The sequence below is a fragment of the Callospermophilus lateralis genome, chromosome 13 (assembly GCF_048772815.1).
Source record: "Callospermophilus lateralis isolate mCalLat2 chromosome 13, mCalLat2.hap1, whole genome shotgun sequence".
NCBI classification, from domain to species: Eukaryota; Metazoa; Chordata; class Mammalia; order Rodentia; family Sciuridae; genus Callospermophilus; species Callospermophilus lateralis.
In genome coordinates this window covers 97,617,321-97,639,148 of record NC_135317.1, presented here as the reverse complement: position 1 = coordinate 97,639,148, position 21,828 = coordinate 97,617,321, and the positions used below count along the sequence as shown (strand labels likewise).

Below are 21,828 nucleotides of genomic sequence, written 5' to 3'. Positions count from 1 at the left end.
CAAATTAAATAGTGCCAACAGATTTATCTGAAAATTTCTCTGAAAAAATTATGGGTTTCCATTTACGTTTGTAGTAAAGACTGACTTCACCACCAATAACCTATAATGTCTGTGTCTTCTACTCTTTGCTTCTGCTGCTGATATAACAGCTGGCACTGAGAAATCCTCCACCTGCAACAACCAGAAACTACAAATATCTCCTATTTCCAGGTCCCTCTCCACAGTGAAGTGCCAGTGTTTGTATAAAACATTAGGAGGAAGATCAGGAAAAACGCATAACATCTCAAGATATACCTAGCATAGAAGTCAGTGACTCTTTGTGGAATAATTTATCTATCAGCATTAAAAAAGAAAACTAGGAGATAAAGGTGAAATTCAGTGGTTGAGATCTTGGATTTGATCCCCAGCACTGCATGCTGGGATAAACAAACAAACAACAAACAACTATGTGATTTCTTACACTGGTGATGTAGAATAAGGAGAAACGGTGATCCTAAACTGTCAGGGAAATTGTTGTTTTTAAAAACTACTTTTGAAAATTCCTTCACAAGAATTTACTAAGCTATATAAAGGAATAAGCAAGAAAGATATTATTTTGTCCTGTTTAAAACTGTAATAACAGCAATAATAAGTGGCAGTGAAAAAAGCCATATTCCATTGTAATGGATAAACAAGTTGTGGTCTATTCATACAATGGAACATTACTTTGCAATAAAAAGGAAGTCAGTACTGGTCTTTAACAATATGGATGAATCTCAAAATCATTGATGCTGAATGAAAGAAGCCTTACACAGAAGCACACATATGTATCATTCCATTTTCAGAAAGAGCTATAAGTAAAATTAATCTATGCTAACAGAGCAGTGATTTCCTTTTTGGAATTAGAAGAAAGGCTAAGAAGACACATGAGGGGACTTTATTGGGTTACAGCCAAGTTCTAGATCTTGACAGGTGTTTTAGTTACATAGGATATGCATTTGTCAAAATTCATTGAGTGTGCATTTCAAATATGAAGATTTCATTGTAAATAATTTTAGAGAGAAAAATGAACTAATCCTGAATTCTAGTTAATTATATGCATGCTGAAGCACGTCTGTGCACTCTAAAGTGCATCAAAAAATAAGATGGATTGATGGATGCATAAGTTATCAATAAAGCCAGCACAGTGAAATATTAGTGGCAGAATCTAGGTGGTAGGAATATAGATGTTCAATGGAAAATGTATGTTTAACATGTTTTTATAATGAATTATTGGAGGAAACAGAAAAGAAAATTTGTACATCCATTATTTACATAGACTTACTACTCATGAGAGCCAAAAGGTGAAAGCACATTAAGTATCTACTGATGGATATTTGAATAAACAAAACATGGCAAACACATAAAGTAGACTATTCAGTTTTTTTAAAAATTATTTTAGTTGTAGATTGGACACAATATTGGTATTTATTTATTTTTTATGTGGTGATGAGGATCGAACCCAGAGCCTGACACGTGCAAGGCAAGCACTCTACTGCTGAGTTACAGCCCCAGCCCAACTATTCAGTTTTAAAAGGAAAAAAAATTGGACACATGCTACAACATGGATACAGCTTGAAAACATTAAGGGCAATAAACCAGTCAACAAAGAACAAATACTGTGTGATTCCATTTAGATAGGGCTTATAGAATAGTCAAAATCACAGAAATAGAAAGTTCAGTGATGGCTTCCACGGGCTGGGGGAAGAGAAAATGGAGAGTTAGTATTTAATGTGTACAGAGTTTCAACTGGGAAGATGAAAACATTCTGGAGCTGGATGATGGCAATGGCTGTACGGGAACAGCCTCAATGTCACAGACAGGGATACTTACAAATGATTAAAATGGAAGATTCTGTCACATACATTTTACTAGAATTAAAAAAACAAAAAATAAGTCACCAAAGCTCATGAAATTTAAACTACATTCACTACGTTCTGATTTTGTACTAAATACAAGTTTCTGATGTAAAGTCTGACCATAAGCTTGATTTTTAAATGTTGTCGTCTGCATCAATGCAAAAGAGCATAGACAGTTTGTAGTGTGGTTTTCAATCACTAGTGCAAATAAACACATTTCCTTCAAATTAACATTTCAGCTATTAATTAACATATTCTCTAATACAGAAAGTTTCTGGAGGATAGTTTTTTCCTGCCTTTTACATGTCTTAAATAAAAGCAGAAATTTAGCCTCAGCATACTGACCCTGACTTTTAAATCTTTTGTTTCTCTGTAGCTGAATATTGTGAGTTTTACGAGAGTTTGTAGTAGTTTCTCAAGTCCAAATGGATAAATTATATTTTCTAAGGCATGAAGGAAAAGGAAAGAGAGTCAAAAGAAAGGTGACCTCCTTCAAAATATTTAAAAGAATCAACAAACATATGGAAAATAGCTAAAGATAACAAGTATGCCTTCAAAAGGATAGAAATGAAAGAACTTAACTACAGAAGCAGCTCAGTCAGGAAAGGTGGTGCACTGGGGAGGCTGAGGCAGGAGGATTCCAAGTTTGAGCCCAGCCTCTGCAGCTTGGTGAAATTCTGTCTCAAAAATGAGCCAGGCACAGTGGGGCACACCTGTAATCCCAGTGGCTTGGGAGGCTGAGACAGGAGGATCTTGATTTCAAAGCCAGCCTCAGTGATGGTGAGGCACTAAGCAACTCAGTGAGACCCTTGTCTCTAAATAAAATACAAAATAGGGCTGGGGATGTGGCTCAGTGGTTGAGTGTCCCTGAGGTCAATCCCTGTTACCCCCCCCAAAAAAAAAAAATTTAAAAAGGACTGTCCTGGGTTTGAGGCTTGGTGGTAGAGTACACCTGGGTTCCATTACCACAAAAAAAATAATAAAAATAAAAATAAAAAAGAAATAAAATAAATAAAAAAGAAAGAAAGGAAAAAAGGCAGCTCAATCAAAGGGGTGCATTCGAATCTATAAAAAAAAACAATGAACCGTGAATACTTTTGTGGGGGGCACCTTATGACAGATAGCTGCACCAGAATAATGTCAACTGTTTTGCTAAAATAATACATTGTTACATTTGTCCTAAAACAACTTAAAATTACCATAAATGTTTAAAATACTATTTAAATATCATCAATAAGCATATATTTCGTTCTCATATATGATACTGATCTGAAAAATAATGTGTATGACAAGAATTATACAGACATAATTTATGCTTGATGTTTGATAAGAAATATTCTATAATCTTAAATATACTTTGAAAATTGCTTCTATCATCCTTTCTCCCTTTAAATAATATTTTTTTGAAGAATTGTAAATACATGGCATGTGTGAAGAGCTTAATAATATGGCTTAATGTTAAAAATGGAACCAGGATTTTAAAAAATAAATAAGCTTTAAGATCTTCTTTTGCCCATTTCATATTTTCTACCTCAATATCTCTTGATATCCTCTATCTCAATTTCCAAGCATTTTGCAAATGGTTAAAAACATAATAAAAGTTGTAACGTAAATAAAAAGTCAGTACTTATAATACCACTTGGACCCTGAAACATCTGATATATTAATAACTTCCCAAATAGAGAGTGTAACTGTGAAACTTTACCGCCTTATGCAAAATATACAACGTCTTATTTATTATATCAGTTGGAAACATGTAAAATTGTCAAATTTCTAATTTGAAATACATGTCTTGAGCTGAGGATGTACCTTAGTGGTAGAGTGCTTCCTGGATTCGATCTATAATGTGGCAAAACAAAAAAACCATAGCCTTTACTATATTCATAGCAATTAAAACTCATATGAATAAAAAGTATATATGAGAAACTAATACATAATAATTTTATTATGAAATAAGACATTTTATTTGAAAGGCAGTTCACATATATTTGTTCATAAGCTATAATAGACCCAAATACTTGCATTTCAGGTAACACAATAGTTTATAAATTACAAATTTATTGTAATAATTTAATAATTTATTGTGCTTATTTCAATCTATGGGAATGCATTCTTGTCATTTTATAACTACAAATAAATTCCTTTGTGTGCTCACAGAAAACTTCAAAAGCATTAAATTTAACTTTTTTTGAAAGGGCAAGAGTAAATTTTGTTGAATCTGCTGGATAAATATTTTATGTAAAAACATATCAATTCAAAGAATCCCAGGCCATCCGGAGGGAAATATCTCAAGTTCAAACATCAGATAAATACATAGAACTGGTGTCCTTTCAAAACTGAAATTGTCTTCTGACTTATAACAAGAAAATGTCTTTCTACTGATAAGGGACTAAAAGTATTTGGCTAGACACTTCATTCTGAGGTCACATACATTGCGTCCCATCACCAAGGTTTACCAAATTATTTCATCTGTTAGACCTTCAAATGTCACAAAGCAGCACTATTTATTTTATTTAGGATGTTAAGTTTGAGTCTAATTTTAAGCTCCCATCTCTCTTATGTTCTTAAATTAATTCATACAAATCCCTGATTAATAATAAAAGGAGTTGCCATCAGTATTCAAAGCTCAGCCCGAGCTGTCATGGCTGAGAGGACAGAAATCTGCTTGGAGCAATGAGAGAACCCAACTGAATTCTTGGCGTCTCAGTCTATGAATGTGTAAGCACTTCATCTGTTCATGGGAACACAATGCTCTGGCAGGCTGGGGTAAAGGTGGCTGCATGGGCAACAAACTGGAAGAGATGGGAAGCAGTACTACATCAAAGTAGTCAATGGCATATATTTTCCAAGTTTTCCTTTTATTTTCACAAAAGGACTGTTAGTGTGAGCTATTTGTGTTCTAGACACTTATTTCATTATAATCACTGCTATCCATCCAACAATCTTTGCAGAGGTCACATGTGGAGTTGACTTTTAATATTATTTTATAAAAAAAAGTTTTTGCAAATCAGAGCATAAAATAAAACAGGTCAAATGAAAATGGATTATCCTTCTTTTTTGTAAATCCAGTGGTGAGACGAAAACTCTCTCAGACCAGATTTCCACTTGGCAGGTATAGGTGTTTGAGAAGGTAAATGTACATCTCTGAATGGCAGTATGGCAGTACCTGTCTGCAAAACGAGCATAATATCTATCTTAGAGGATTATTGTGAGCATGACACAGTAATAAGTAAAAGTGTTCTGTAAACTGTTATATATACTTTATAAAGTATTATACAATACACACATGATATGTACTAATAAAAAAAATTGATCTGGAAAGTTAAGTGGTTTCTTTTATTTATTTCTTCATTATATCCTTTTCTTTTCTTTTTTTTTTTTTTCTTTCTTTTTTTTTTTTTTTTGGTACTGGAGATTGAGCCCAGGAGCAATTAACTACTAAGCCACATCCTCAGCCCCTTTTTTAATATTTTATCTAGAGACAGGGTCTCACTGAGTTGCTCAGTACCTCACTAAGTTGCTGAGGCTGGCTTTGAACTCATGATCCTCCTGTCTCAGCCTCCTGAGCCGATGGGATTACAGGTGTGCACTACTGTGCCCGGCTCTTCATTATATTCTTCACTCATATTAGGAATTTCAAAGAAGCTAAATTTATTGCATGCTTACTATGTGACTGTCAAGTACCTTATATATTAACTTATTGATTCTCAGAACAATCCTGAGTCAAGTACAATTATTTCCATTTTACACATTTAGGAAACTGAGATACAAAGTAAACTTGACAAAGGTCACATAGCCAGAAAGTGACACTGCTAGGACTTGGATCCATACAGTCTAGCTCTTCACTGTTACACTATTCATTCTTTTAAACATTCATTAATTCAACAAATTAATAAGCATGGAATGTGAGTAGATGTGATACATGTCACTTCTAAGCCAAAGTTTTAAATGCATTTGTGGGATCTGGCTCTGTCTGCCTTCAGTCCCTGTCCCAGAGTGAGTATTCATTAAGGTTATAGCTCAGACTGAGAAGACACATGAAAGCAAGATGAACTGAGCCCAAACCAGGCTACCAGAATCCAGTAGAGCCTCAACTGATCCCAAACCCTTTTGAAATATCAGTAAGATAAACAAAGCAGAATTAAAGTAAGAGTACATCAGAGTATATGAAATGTTGTCGCTCATCTAATAAGATGGTGACTTGGGTGAAATAAATATTTGTTGGTGTAAGACACTGAAAATTGAGGACTGTTTATTGCTGCAGCAAATGCAAACTGATATACATGTACAGTCCATAGCTTAGCAATGAATAAAATTTACACAGTCACAATAACATGAATTCAATACAGATGCAATCAGAAAGCTGAAATTAAAAGTTGTGATACAACATTTTTAAGAGGTCAGAGAAAAAATAGAGGGAAAGATGATTAAAAAACTTAATCCAAAAATAAAATAGAAAGAAATTGATAATGTCTAAAGTGGAAAAATCAAGAGACAAAAGCATATTACTTAGAATTATACATGCAAATTTCAAGATAAACCACTACAAGAATTGAAACCTTTTGCCTTAAGGAAGCTAGAAGTTAGAGCTTTCTTTGTGATAAGACTAATAGTACTATTTATTTTTTTAAAACTATATGTATTAATTTTGTAAAAATCTTAAAGCACAAGCATTAAAATAAAAATAATAAAATCAAGAAAAGCAATGATATTAGGTTTATTTTATTTAAGGCAAAAAACACCACCCTCCAGCCCCCACATGCACACAAAGCAAATTCTAATTGGAATCAGAAGACCTGAAATTATTTTTTCACAATTTGACTTCTGCTTTTCTCTGGCCATCTCTCATGCCTTTTTATTATATAGTGGAGAACAAACAGTATTATTGGTCCCCCTTTACTCTAGTATTATAATTTCACATTTTCAATTACAAATGCCCTTGACAATATATTATAGTAAATATGTTGCCTAAAAATGAGGTATTATTAAGGGCTAGCCTATAGAGGGAGTTCTTAACCATAGTAGGCTGGTTCTTTGTATATGTGACAGATTATCTACAATCACTGCATGTCCTCTTCCTAACAAGTACCACCTTTTTAAGCTCAATATATGAATAGCTTTATTCATAAAATAAATAAATTAAGAATATATTCTGAAAATAAGTTAGCATAGTGTCAGTCCCTTTAACTAGTGGGTCAGCATTTGAAGAATTGGATTTATCAAAATTCTGACACAGATTACCAGAAATATATTTATTGAGCAAAGGACAATATATCCATTTGTAGTAAAATGAAAGAAGATGTTGTAGCTATTTATAAATAGCTCTCATTTATAAATGAGAGTGCTATCATCTATAGATTTTACTTACCATGCTAAAAGTATCTCCTTTTATCTTAAACAAACAGAAGTTATTTATGACAAGTTTCAGCTATGTGGATAGAAATATGTTGGCTATAGACACAGAAAGTATCTTAACTGGGTGACATCAACTTATTTAGGTATTCTGATAAGCTCTTCACTATAATGTACTTTTGAGTTGTAGTTCAAAGGCCCATCATTTAGAAAAAGGCATTGGGGCAAAACAAGAAAGCAAAAGAAAAAATTAAACTAGTGTGTTTTATAACCTTACAAGGCTATAGCATTCATTCATCAGAAACCAAAAGAGGGTGTTTTCATACCTCTTCATCTTTCGTATTCACATCCATGTTTTTCAATTTGATGGCTTTGGTTATATGGTCAATGTTGTTTTCCCTGCAGTAATCAAATATGTTTTTGTCTTCTTCCCTAATTAGAGTTAAAAAAAAAAAAAAAAGCTATTTGTCCTCTGGATAATATATAAAAGTTACATATTTTTAACATAACCTGTTTGCTACTAATATACACATTAATAAAATCTGTTTTTATAAAACAATTTTAAAAAAGAAAAATTTATAATAGATATGATATGCCCACCCCCACTCCAAAAAACTAAAGTTCTTAGCAGCTATAATTATGGGGAAAACTTCATCTGCTTTATCACATTACACTGGTATACCTACACAATGTCTTGAAGTATATTTTCTCAGAGCCCTTTCCCCAGTTACTCTTACAATGGAGAGGCACACGTTTCCTCTAACTACAGATTTTCAATTATAGCACTGCAATAAGATGGCAGATTTTGGTCCCTCATTTACTGCTGTGTGAACCAAACTTCAGGACATAACTCACAACTTGCCTTGTAGGATGACAGAATACTGATTGTTATCATGTTTTAATAAGAAAGTGATTTTCTTAAAGATAACTAGACAAAAGGAGGTGTTACAAAATTCAGAAATCCTTTGTAAGAGTAGAATTAAAGACTGGGAAGCATACTCTGCACAAGGCACTATCCTTAGTATATTGCATGTGCTAATTCACTCCATCTTTAACTCAAAAGGAGGCAAGGAGTGGTTACATGTCCTTCCAAACGGCACCACATTTATCAACAGTAAAATGAACTAAAACTCTGCTCTTGACTAGTCATGATTGCTGCATTCTACTCTAGAATCTAAAAGAGAAGTTCTTAATATGAGGTCCGTGAACTCTCTAAAATAGTATACAGAATTATCTTTGCATGGGCATTTTTCTGGGCTTTGGGTAGTGAGAGAATAGCTTCATTCAGATTTCCAAAAGGATCAGCAGTAATTCCTAAGAGGATCAGAAATTTGGAATATTACAACAAAACTGTCTCATATGTGGTCTGAATTTAATGAATAGATATAAAAGAATGCATTTTGAGCTCCAAAAATTATTTATGTTTTATAAGTTGAAAGGCCATAACATCCATTCATCAGATATCAAAACATAGGAGTCCTCTATCTTAAAGTCCATTTAAACAACTTTTGTGGTATAAAAAGTTACATTATGTCATAGGTGATTATCATAAAACACATTATGTTGGCATCAATCATTTAAACACTTTCTTAAGCATCTGGATATTTTATTGAGCACTTATTACATACAAGGCACTAGATAAGATTCCGTTGATAACAGATACAAAGCTAAGCAAGAAAGTTTGCTTTTTTCACAAATAAGCTATAATTGGGATAATAAAATCTATACACTATTAACATAAATTAGAACTAGGGATGGGGCTGGGACTCAGTGGTAGCGCACTTGCCTGGCATGTGTGAGGCACTGGGTTCGATTCTCAGCACCACATATAAATAAACAAACAAATAAATAAATGGATAAAATAAAGGTCTATCAACAACTAAAAAAAATTTAAAAAAATAAAGTAGAACATAATCTTAAACAGGACTATAAAAGAACAACAGAGAAACAACCCACTTCAAGCTGAAGAAAATGAGAAAAAGGAGGAAGCCATACTCAATTTGAAAATGTCCTGTTTTGCAGAAGTGAAGATGCACTTCTAGATCATTTACTCTGTAAAGAAAATATGGAAGACTGAACTCAACACTCCAGAAAGGAAGTCTGATTTTTAAAATCAGGGCTTCATATAATACCAAATCAGCTAAATCATCAACAAAAACACTATTTATGGGGCTGAGGTTGTGGCTCAGCGGTAGAGCACTTGCCTAGCATATGTGAGGCCCTAAGCTCGATCCTCAGCACCACATAAAAATAATAAGCAAAATAAAGATATTGTGTCCATCTAAAACTAAAAAAAAAAAAATACTTAAAAAACACTATTTATATAAAAAAGCACATTTAGAGTTCCAACTTGGGAATAATAGGGACCTTCCTAATCCAATATCAGGGACACCTCTAATTCAAAAGACATCAACCTCAAGCATGAGAGAAGGGACAGTGTTATTTTAAGTCATTACAAATATATACTACCCACCAATTGTTTAATCTGAAAATATGGGGAATTGGTGGTGACACACAAAGGAAAGCATGAGGATCCTAAGGATGTGGGCTACCCATACAGTAACATGCAAGGACTATTCAGAGATGAGAGGATCTTCTGAGTGGTCCCTCCTTCTGATTCTAACTTTCAGTACATGTAATCTATGCTATGAGTACTAAAGGAGTAAACACAGTACAGACTAAAATTTTATTTTGCTTCACATATTTTCAATATATTTCTTAGGTACATCATCTGTATCAATTATTTTGTCTTTGTATTTGAATATTTTGGAGGACAAGGGGCACTTGTCTATTTAAATGCCTGTTTACAGTATGTAGTTTATTATCACTGATTATGACAGGCAGTATAAAATACCTCAGGGTAGGGTGCACTATGTAAATTAAATATTAAAAAGAGAAGTTTAATAAAATCACCACAAACGTGCTACAAAATTGAGTGTTTAATATAAAAAAAATAGAGGATACTCTTAGCCTTAATTGTTAAACATGTTTTCATTTCCAAACCAAATTTTTGACTATTTTATTTGCCAGCAACCAAGCTGTCTTTATACAATGTCACCACCTAGTGGCCCAAATGGAGAAATATCTGGAGCAAAAGCTTTCCACACATCCTTTCTTGCCCCCAGCAAAATCACACACATTGTACAAACTGAGTTCTTTCTCCCACTATATTTCCTTGTTGGAGCTCAAAACCATCTTTCAAGGCAGTAGTCTCCTCTATAGCCATACTTATCTTAAATAATATATGCAAATTAATCCAAGCATTATGAAGTATTGTAGAGCCACAATGAAAATGTCAATGCCCTTCTACTCTTCTCACTATTTCTCTCTTGTGATTCCTACTTAGTTATTTTGATTCCTCTCTGTTGAATATGAGTCTAAACAGTATATATGTTCTCTAGGATGAGTGTGAGTTATGTTGGTAATACCACTTGCCTTAGGGATACCCCATTTTTTTTCCTAGCACAGGACAAAATGTCTTTCTTTATATTACTCCAAAGTATTTAAAATTGACAAAAATACATTTATATACCTTAAGGAAAAAAATCACTGGTTTTCTTTGAAATTCTTTTGAAATATAAGAATAGACATGAGCAAAAGGTGTGGGTATTGGGTGTGGCTATGTTCCACCCCATCATAGAAGGTCCAGATCCCTGCCCATTCCTAAAGATGTTATCTGTGCCATTTTCTACATAGTCTACTGTTTCTCAAGGCAAGCCACATACAGTTCATTTAACTACTATTACATAAAATTAAAAAGCACATTTATGGGAATAGTTCAGAAATAGCACTATTTAATAGATTATTCAACAAATATTTCAATTCAATTTTTTTAATCAACCAAATTGAAATTAGATACAAAACAGTATTTAAGTAAACAGATATTGGATGAGCATTTACTGATGCATGGAAACCTAAAGAAAATATCCACAAAAATATACTCAATATCTTCAAAAAATACAAATTAATTCATTAATTCCTCAAAGTAAGGGCTCTAGGGTAAAGACTTTTAAAGGGAAATGCAGGTATGGATTTAAGTGAAGCAGTTTCTAGCTCCTCAACTTCTCAATGAATGATTTTTTTTCCCTAAGCAGATCTACCTTAAACAGTTCCTGTAGTAAATATTTCATCACCACTCTCCTTTTGTAAATTCTTACTACTCCAACACTCTCTTCTTGGTTTACAAAAGTAAGGTATACACCTCATTATTATGTAGTGTCCCAAGATAGAAAACGCTCCAGGGTACTAAATCAAGTGACACTTTTGGTAAAATCTGGTGTTAGAAGGCCTTCTATAACTGAGGTGATGAAGGAAGAGTTGAAATAAAACAAAAAACAGACTTGATACTGAATTATGATCATTCCAATAAAAAAATTATTCAGGTTTGGGTGTACTTCAGTGGTTCAGCGCTTGCCTAGAATGTATGAGGCCCTAAGTTTGATCCCCAGCACCTGGGGGGCCAAAAAAAAGGTCTGTTTACAATAAACTTTTTCAAAGTCCCATCCATCTTATTAATAGTCATCTTTTACTTACATTTGATGACATAACAACAAACTTATAAACATAACTTACATACATTTAATAATACATATCAACTGTACAGAAATAGTAATTGTAGAATTATAAAATTAAATAAAAATAAATGCTTAAAACTTTTAGATCACAGAAAATTAATCTTTGAAAATTCAATTTACATACATATTTTTGTAAATAATTATGACAATGTCACAAGACTATGCAGAAATATATAACTTCAAAAGGAAAATTATCTAGAAATGAAAAAAATGAGATATAAAATTTCTGTTGAAGAATTCAAGTCAACTTTTTAATCAAGATCAGAATCAATTTTTATTTGAGTTAACTGAAGACTCACTCAATTGGAGGAAATAATAAAGAGATCCTGTGTACTCTTTGCCCCATTTTCCTTAATAATAACATGCTTAAAAATGGATTATCCTTATATTATCTAGATTCCATTAGAGTGATGTGTTTATTTAAAAATTGCATTATCTATAAAATGGCAGAAATTATATCCTTTGCAATCATTTACTGTTGAATGAAAAATTTTAGATGTTATCTTAAAAACTCTTAGATCTCCTTCCATTTCCATGCAATTTCCCTTCTCTCTCCCTTTCCCTCCCACCTCTCACCCCTGTTTAATGTTAATCGTTTTCTCACACTCTTCCTCTCTGCTCTGTTCTTAGTTGCTCTCCTTATATCAAAGAAGACATTTGGCATTTGTTTTTTAGGGATTGTCTAGCTTCACTTAGCATAATCTGCTCTAATGCCATCCATTTCCCTGCAAATGCCATGATTTTGTCATTTTTTAGTGCTGAGTAATACTCCATTGTGTATAAATACCATATTTTTATAATCCATTCATCTATTGAAGGGCATCTAGTTTGGTTCCACAGTCTAGCTATTGTGAATTGTGCTGCTATGAACATCTATGTAGCAGCATCCCTAAAGTACGCTCTTTTAAGGTCTTCAGGGAATAGTCCGAGAAGGGCAATAGCTGGGTCAAATGGTGGTTCCATTCCCAGTTTTCCCAGGAATCTCCATACTGCTTTCCAAATTGGTCGCACCAATTTGCAGTCCCACCAGCAATGTACAAGTGTACCCTTTTCCCCACATCCTTGCCAGCATTTGTTGTTGTCTGACTTCATAATGGCTGCCAATCTTACTGGAGTGAGATAATATCTTAGGGTGGTTTTGATTTGCATTTCTCTGACTGCTAGAGATGGTGAGCATTTTTTCATGTACTTGTTGATTGATTGTATGTCCTCCTCTGAGAAGTGTCTGTTCAGGTCCTTGGCCCATTTGTTGATTGGGCTATTTGTTTTCTTATTGTTTAATTTTTTTAGTTCTTTGTATACTCTGGATATTAGGGCTCTATCTGAAGTGTGAGGAGTAAAGATTTGTTCCCAGGATGTAGGCTCCCTATTTACCTCTCTTATTGTTTCTCTTGCTGAGAAAAAACTTTTTAGTTTGAGTAAGTCCCATTTGTTGATTCTTGTTTTTAACTCTTGTGCTATGGGTGTCCTATTAAGGAATTTGGAGCCCGACCCCACAATATGTAGGTAGATAGGAGCCAACTTTTTTTTCTATCACACACAAAGTCTCTGATTTGATATCAAGCTCCTTGATCCATTTTGAGTTAACTTTTGTGCATGATGAGAGAAAGGGATTCAGTTTCATTTTGTTGCATATGGATTTCCAGTTTTCCCAGCACCATTTGTTGAAGATGCTATCCTTCCTCCATTGCATGCTTTTAGCCCCTTTATCAAATATAAGATAGTTGTAATTTTGTGGATGGAAATGGAAGGAGACCCTCATTGTTATACAAAATTACATAACAGAGGATGTGAGGGGAAAGAGGAAAAAAAAACAAAACAAAGGAGAGAAATGAATTACAGTAGATGGGGTAGAGAGAGAAGATGGGAGGAGAGGGGAGGGGAGGAGAGGGGAATAGTAGAGGATAGGAAGGGCAGCAGAATACAACAGACACTAGTATGGCAATATGTAAAAACGTGGATGTGTAACCGATGTGATTCAGCAGTCTGTATAAGGGGTAAAAATGGGAGTTCATAACCCACTTGAATCAAATGTATGAAATATGATATGTCAAGAGCTTTGTAATGTTTTGAACAACCAATAATAAAAAAAATTAAAAAATAAAATCTTAGATAAGTGGAAAACAAACAAACAAAAACTCTTAGGAACTACAAAGTGATTTTTTGAATGCCACTGTCCTTACCCAAAATTTTACAGAGTAGAGGCCAAAAGCAAGTAGAAGGCTACTCCAAAAGGATGCTTAGAAAATCATATATAGATAAGGAGTTGATATTTAAAATATATAAAGAACTCAAAAACTCAAGAGCAAGAAAACAAATAAACCAATTTAAAAATGGCAAAGGATCTGAACATCCTTCAAAAAAGCAGACGAATAGCCAACAGATACATGAAAAATGCTCAAAATCTCTATTCCTCACAATGAAATATCACTTCATGCCTGTCAGATGGATTACTATCAAAAAGATGAATGAAAACAAGTGTTGGTGAGGAGGTAGAGACAAGGGAACCCTCTGCTAAAAGGAGCTAAAAGGACTTTACAGAGATGGGTTACATTCTATTTTTTTTTTTTTTAAAAGAAAGAGAGAGAATTTTTTCTAATATTTATTTTTCAGTTTTCGGTGGACACAACATCTTTATTTTATTTTATGTGGTACTGAGGATTGAACCCAGCGCCCTGCGCATGCCAGTCGAGCGCATAACCGCTTGAGCCATATCCCCAGCCCAGATGGGTTACATTCTTAACCACCAAGGTAACTCTCAAATTGATAAACAATCCAAAGGAAACATCATTGCCAGTGTACTGATAATTGAAAGACTACAGTCTTTACTTTATCTATGAAGTACATTTTTTTTGTTGTTGTTGTTAAACAGTACTGGGGATTGAACCCAGGTGCACTCTACTACTGAGCTACATCTCCATCCGTTTTTATTTTATTTTGAGACATGGCCTCACTAAGTTGCCCAGGCTGACCTCAAATTTGGAATCCTCCTGTCTCAGCCTCCCATGTAGCTGTGATTACAGATGTGTACCACCACATCCAGCTTGTAAAGCACATTTTTAAGAAAACTAAATGGAAAAGAGATTTAATTTTAAAAATTTAATTAAAGATGTTCAGTATATTAATAGAGTAATAACTATCAAACCTAATTTCATTAATTAGAAATTAACAATGATTCCTTAAACATCTCAGGAACCAAAATTACAATTAAGGGAAGTGACCTTGGGTAAGTAACCTAACCTCTCTGAATCTGTTTCCTCATCTGTAAAACAGGGATATTTAAAAAAAATTCTACATTTAATAGGGTCATTCTGAAGATTAAGTGAAATAACATATAACATATTATCATTACTAGAATATAATAAGCAATCAACATATGTTAGTTGTCATTATCTTAAAAATTTAGTATATGTTATAAGCTAGGGTCATTTTCATATCTTGATATAACACTGTCAATCAATTCATCCATCAAATATTAATCAGATCTTCAAAGAAAAAAAGCCAATGGGAGTGGAGAAGTGTGAACAAAAGCTAAAAGGAAAACCAGTATGAGATGGGATAGCGAGGGGCTTTGTTCATATTATTTGTAACAGTGCCTCTTGTTATTGCAAGGGACATAGTAGCCTCATAACTACATGTACCTTTATATGTGTACACACATACACACATCACACTTGGTGAACAAGTCCAAGTGCCTAGTTCTTCACACGTACTGTATTCATAAAATACATAAGAGAGAAGGGAAAACTGGAAGGATAGACAGAGAGAGAAAAATGTAGGGAAGGGAAAAGAAGAAAAAAAGGACTAAGAGGAGTGGATGATGGTTTGGGTTGATGAATGACCCCTTGTTCAGAAAGGGCTGTTGATCTGCAAACAGGTGGATTTGCCTATATGCTTGGTTGGCATCATGACACTGAGCACACAGAAGCTCAATGAAGCACATTAGAAAAGGGTGAATCTGAGAGCCAGGAGACTCTTACAACAGTTACTGTTTATGTCAAGACCTGCTTGTCCCAAGGGACCCATTTTCACATAATCTATAATTATCTCTTTGCTTTAATCGCCTTGTCATTCCCGAGGCTCTCATGGGCACTGGAAGAGGAAAAGCTCATTAACTAAACCTTTTCTCCTCTCTCCAGCCACCCATGGCTTTTAATTGCTTGGTGTGTTATTATCTAGAAGTGCAACTGGGATCATTTTCATAAGAAAGGGAGGTAGAGAGGAGGAAAGGAGACATGAGTCCCTGAGGTATGCACCACAGACAAACCTTTGCTTTCTCAATTATTTATGCCAGCTGAGGTTTTACAGGCTGAATAAATCCATAACTCAAGTTCATTTTGAGCAGTCAGATCCTGGAGGGGGAGTTGCCCACTTGCCTATACACACTTGTGTAGTCCTCAAAGAATAACCAGAATGTAACAAGACATATGTCATCCAATTTATCACCTATCACCAAAGTGTTAATACAATGTTGATCATAAGCAACACAGTGAAATAGGGAAAGATTATATTACCACCAACCAAACAGATGGAGGGATGCTCTGAGTGCTAAGGACAGTACAGTGGTGTCCCAGAACAACTTAACCTGTTAAAAGAAAAAAAAAAAAAAATCCAAACACTCATTTTTGAAACCAAAACAAATATTCTTTCTTTTTTTTTTTTTCCAATACTGGGGTTGGAACTCACAGCCTCACAGAAAGCACTCCACCTCTAGGCTGCCCTGCAGCCCTAACACACATTGCTGAAGCTTCAGATTCTTTAAATACATTTGTTAAAAACAGTTTTCTCAGTGCTGGGGTTGTAGCTCAGGGTTAGGGCACTTGCCTAGCATGTCTGAGGCACTGGGTTAGATCCTCAGCACCACATAAAAACACATAATTAATATAAAGGTACTATGTCCATCTACAACTATAAATGAAAAAATAAAGTGAAAAAACTAGTTTTCTATCTAACAAAGTTAAATTGTTTAAGCAGAATATTATAACATCTAACTTTTAAGTTACAATAAAACTATATATGTTATAGCTTTTAATCTAATCACAGCTCTTTCAGGAAAATTTTACAGTACAATTTATGTGTAAATGACAAATTTTTATGCTACTGTCATTCTAGCTTATATTTTAACCAAGAATATAAAATTAAAATATAAAACAATCACTTTCATTCTAGTTTTTTTATATTACATTCTTCATGATGAATTAACCAATGGAAAGATTTAAAAAATTTTTCCAAAATCAATTATTATTTAAAAACTGAAAGTTTATAAGACAATGATGAAAGCATCTCTTTGAAATTCTACAGGCTTTTGTGTCTGACCACAAGCAGTGACCTCTGGTATTTTTTGCCAAAACACTTCATTTGTCTCACAGAGCAACTAATCAATTCCAGAGCCCATCAATCATTTCAGTTGTATACTAGTCTGGTCCTGCTTAGAGAAGGTCCAGATGGCTGCCTATGTAAGTGGAATTAATAAAATTCTGATAGATTACAATGTATCAAACTACAAAATACTACAGGGAAGACCAAATCTTATTGCAGGTTGGTACTATATGCTCTTCATTTACTATATTTTTAATTCTTGCCCTAATGTCTCAGCATATGTGCCAATGTCTAGATTAAATCTAAGTATATAATTTACCCAAAATGATTTCTTTCTTTCTTTTCTGGTACCAGATATTGAACCCAGAGTTGAACCCAGAGGTGCTTAACCACTGAGCCACATTGCCAGACCCTTTTTTTTTTTTTTTTTTTTTTTTAATTTTGAGATTGAGTCTCGCTAAGTTGCTTAGGGCCTTTCTAAATTGCTGAGGCTGGCTTTGAACTTGTGATCCTCCTGCCTCAGCCTTCCAAGTCGCTGGGATTATAGGCCTGTGTTACATTGTCTGCCCAAAATGATAATTCTTAAGTGTGTCAATATATACATACTGGTGAATCCTTTGACTCTTTGCAAAACCCCATGCTTATTATTATGGTGCTTTCCCTGCCCACCTCCAAAGTGTAAATGAGTCACAGCTGATCTAAAAAGAGGTAACCGCTGAGTGCAGTGGTGCATGCCTGTAATCTCAGCAGCTAGGTAAACTGAGACAGGAGGATAGAGAGTTCAAAGTCAGCCTCAGTAAAAGCAAGGTGCTAAGCAACTCAGTGAGACCATTTCTAAATAAAATACAAAACAGAGCTTGGGATGTGGCTTAGTGGTAGAGTACTCCTGAGTTCAGTCTCTCTAACCACTTGCCACCCACCAGCTCTGCCCCCCCCCCAAAAGAAAAGGTAAATGTGAGTTATGTGTTCTGTTTTTTGTTTGTTTGTTTTTTGATACCAGAGATTGAATCCAGGAGTGCTTAAACACTGAGCTACATCCCAGCCTGTCTATATTTTATTTTAGAGACAGGGTCTCACCACATTGCTTAGGGCCCTGCTTTAGTTGCTGAGGCTGGCTCTGAATGAACAATCTTCCAGCCTCTGCCTCCAGAGTTCCTGGGATTACAGGCATGTGCCATGGCACTCAGTGTAAGACTTGTTACACCAGTTTTTACAGTTCAAAACAAATTTAATAGCTATTTTCTTTTGCAAAAGCAAACAATTTGTATTTAGTTTGATAACCAGATGGACCTGTAATTTCAGTTACTAAGTTCAGCCCTGGGGTCTCCTCTGTAGGACTTCCTATGCTGACTAACAATACTAATGAAAACTTGTAGTTACACAGCAACTTATTTTGTACAAGAAACTGTTCTAGAATGCATTCATATAATCCACGTAAGTACCATTTTGAGACAATACTATTATTATTCTCTTTTAGAGATACAAAAATTGCTCAAGGTCACAGTTAATGAGTGGCAGAACCAGCATTCAAATGCTGGTGACCTGGCTCCATAATTTTTTGTATTTAATTAGATTCACACTGTACCCCTTCTATTATATTACAGAACAATTAGCTAGCTTCAGAATGAGAAATCAGCGTCAGGACTCTGGGATGTTAATATTGAGTTCTGTATCTGTGACATCTTATCCTGAAAGAGTGGAAACAAAGATCAGAACCAAAACAAATCAAGAAGCAAGCTCAGAATTGGCCCCAGTTTATATTAAAACTCAACCAGTTATGACATTTAGTCTAAAAGCTGTGCACAATGTAGAGAAAGTATCAACAGACATTTAATGAGTTAATGTTTATGAATCATCTCAGAATAAATATAATGAATTACATTAAAAAACCTCAAAACTCAACTGGACCCTTAACTCATCATCTACACTGTATATTAACCAGGAGAGCTGCCAGAACAATGGAACCTAAACCCAAACAAATGGATTTATTAGATACTACTTTCCCTGACCTTTTCAAATGTGAAAACAATTTGGAGTTAGTGTATAAAATTATCCAAAATAGATCTTCAAAATGCATTGTTTTACATCCTTTTAAAAAACAATGCTTCTATAGGAAAAGCTTTTTTTTTTTTCATCCAAGTTTACCATTGGATGTTTCTAAAACTTTCAAACCTATTGTGTGGGCTTTCATTTCAGCTGAACATAATTCTGCCAAGAATTTGCAATTAATATCAATTAAAGCACAACTTCCTTTTAGAAAAATAAAACACCTGATACCATATTCCACCCAAGTATAAGCAAAATCTGATCACATAAACTTTAGGAAGCAGCCTGTCTTCAGTGTTGTAACTGCATTCTGTGACTGCTTTAGAAACCATAAGAACTACATATGGTCTTTCACTAGGATAATCCAACATCTCAACATAGAAGAATTTTTATTATGATCTGCTTTGTTATAATTGGATTTCATTATCCTAATAAAATGAATTCAACTAATAAGAATATGACTAATTGTGATTTCTGATCTACTTTAATAATAATAACATTACTGTTTGCAATAGTTAAAAGGCTTTCAATGGTTTCTCACACGCATGTTTCCTACTGTTTTATATCTTAGTATGTCCCAGAACATAGGGATTTAGAAGATAACATAAGAAGACTAATATCTAGATGACATAATGAAGCAAAGTCAACTCTAACCAGTTTGCCTGTAGCAAAAGATCATATTTCACTAGATTAATTAATCTTTATTAAAGAGACTTATATGAAAATGCCCAAACAACTAGGACATAATAATTTAAAGTGAAGAAGCTGAGAAGCACAATATCCACAATATTTTGTCTCACTGTAGATTCACACAGTAAATGTGTGTTGAGCTGAATTAAAATCTCTACGTTAGGGCTATGGATATAGCTCAGTTGGTAGAGGGCTTGGCTCGCATCCACAAGGCCCTGGGTTCAATCCCACACACCACACCACACACACACACACACACACCAAAAAAATAAATAAATAAATAAACTATAAAAATAAACTATACTAGTCTTCATTATTTTTCATGATCAAGATTCTAAATACTGAAGTAAATCTAACAGTCACTTCTTTAAGAAGTGGGTGAGGAATGAGGGTAAGATTAACCCTTTCAAAATAGTTTACCTCAGGATTACACTCACCCAGATTTCTACTCTCAGTTCTGATACACTTCACATTCTGTAGGGCTACTGTGATCAGTCATGTCACTAGACATTTCAAAAGAAACTGAGAGATCATTTTGGAAACACTGGAAACTGGAAGCCCTTAAGAAAATTAGCACACACATATACATAAATAAAGATCATTATTATTAAACACAAGTGATTTATATTGTTAGGAATTTAGGCTTAGGGTTTTTTTTTTTTTTTTTTTTAAACAAAGTCAAGGAAGTCTCATTTATCTATACGACTACAGAAGGAAAACAGCCTTTCCTTTCCTAGTTATTTAAATTTTTTGGATTACGTAGGAAAGGAGCTGAGACAGGCACACCACAGGAAAACAAGCCAGCAGCACTCTGTTTTATGACATGTCCCCTAGGCTACTCATCGGTCAACTCCTTGAGGAAAGCCTTTGTCTGGGCATACCTCCGAAGCTCAGGGCATTTATTAAGTTTTGGGAATTTCCTCAGGTAGTAGAAACACAGAGATGAAGAAAGCATGATCCTTGCTCTCAAAAACTAAGTTAACGGACAGGATTAATTATTTTAAAAAAACTGTAACTCAGTGTGGCATAATGTGGTAAATATTATACAAAAGTATAAGCAAAAGATTATAGCAAAATAGAGAAGAAATGACTACCTCCTATTATCTAGAAAAATGACTCTTACATAGCTTGATTTGAACATTTAACAAACTTTGATTAGTAGGTTAAGATTCTAAGATGCCATTTTTTATAAGACTCTAAAGACAGAATGTGCAAATTAATAAGCCCCAAACACTTTCTGGGTATAAAAAGATTGAGGGAAGGGTTAAACTCTGAAAATGTTCCTTCAGTCTTTAATGGGCTCCGCAGTGTTCTCAGGGTCCATCATAGGGACTGGAATTAGCAAATGCATTCCAGGTCAGTAGCAATCCTAAAGGATGTCTTTAGTCCCCCCTCAAATCTCCATCAGTCTCCCTCCATCTTATCCTGAATAAGCATTTGATCTAAATAAAAAGGGAGTGCTTGCTATGCAAGTAGATTCAAGACAGGTCCCCTCGCATTAACCGACTGCCTGGTCAACAATTGGAAACCATGAGCATTTCAAGCTTCTGATTTTAAGAGGTACCAGTAATTTCTCCCTCTTACAATGCTACTTGGCAGTTCATAGTGCTGCTTCTTCATGTTAGATAAGCTCTTTTCTGTAAGCGAGAAGCATACATTTTTGGTACAATTCCCTCTTCATTCTATAAAGATAGATATTTCCCTTCAATAAATTTAGGTGAAGACAGTTTTCCACTTGAAACATTTATTACATGTTAATGAATAAGAAAAGGAATAGTTGATAACTTGAAAAGAGTAAAAGAGTAACAAAGCAAGAAGTCCTTTTTTTTTTTTTTTGGTAGTTGTTTAATTTGAAAAGTAACAATCTTAGAAGAAAGTGTCTCATGACTCCTTAAAGTAGCACTAGAATCCTTTCTGATTTACATATAGTGCTGAAAAAAAATTTATCCATGAAATTCTATACATAATTA

General features: G+C 34.2%; 1 protein-coding gene across 1 annotated transcript in view; it reads right to left on the bottom strand.

The window, feature by feature from the left end:
* The window catches only part of Acbd6 (acyl-CoA binding domain containing 6), a 149,922-nt gene that overhangs the window by 73,746 nt on the left and 54,348 nt on the right, over positions 1-21,828 (bottom strand). The window contains exon 5 of the mRNA XM_076831661.2: positions 7,556-7,661. Coding sequence (XP_076687776.1) covers positions 7,556-7,661 — 106 coding nt within the window. The remainder of the gene's footprint in view (positions 1-7,555; positions 7,662-21,828) is intronic.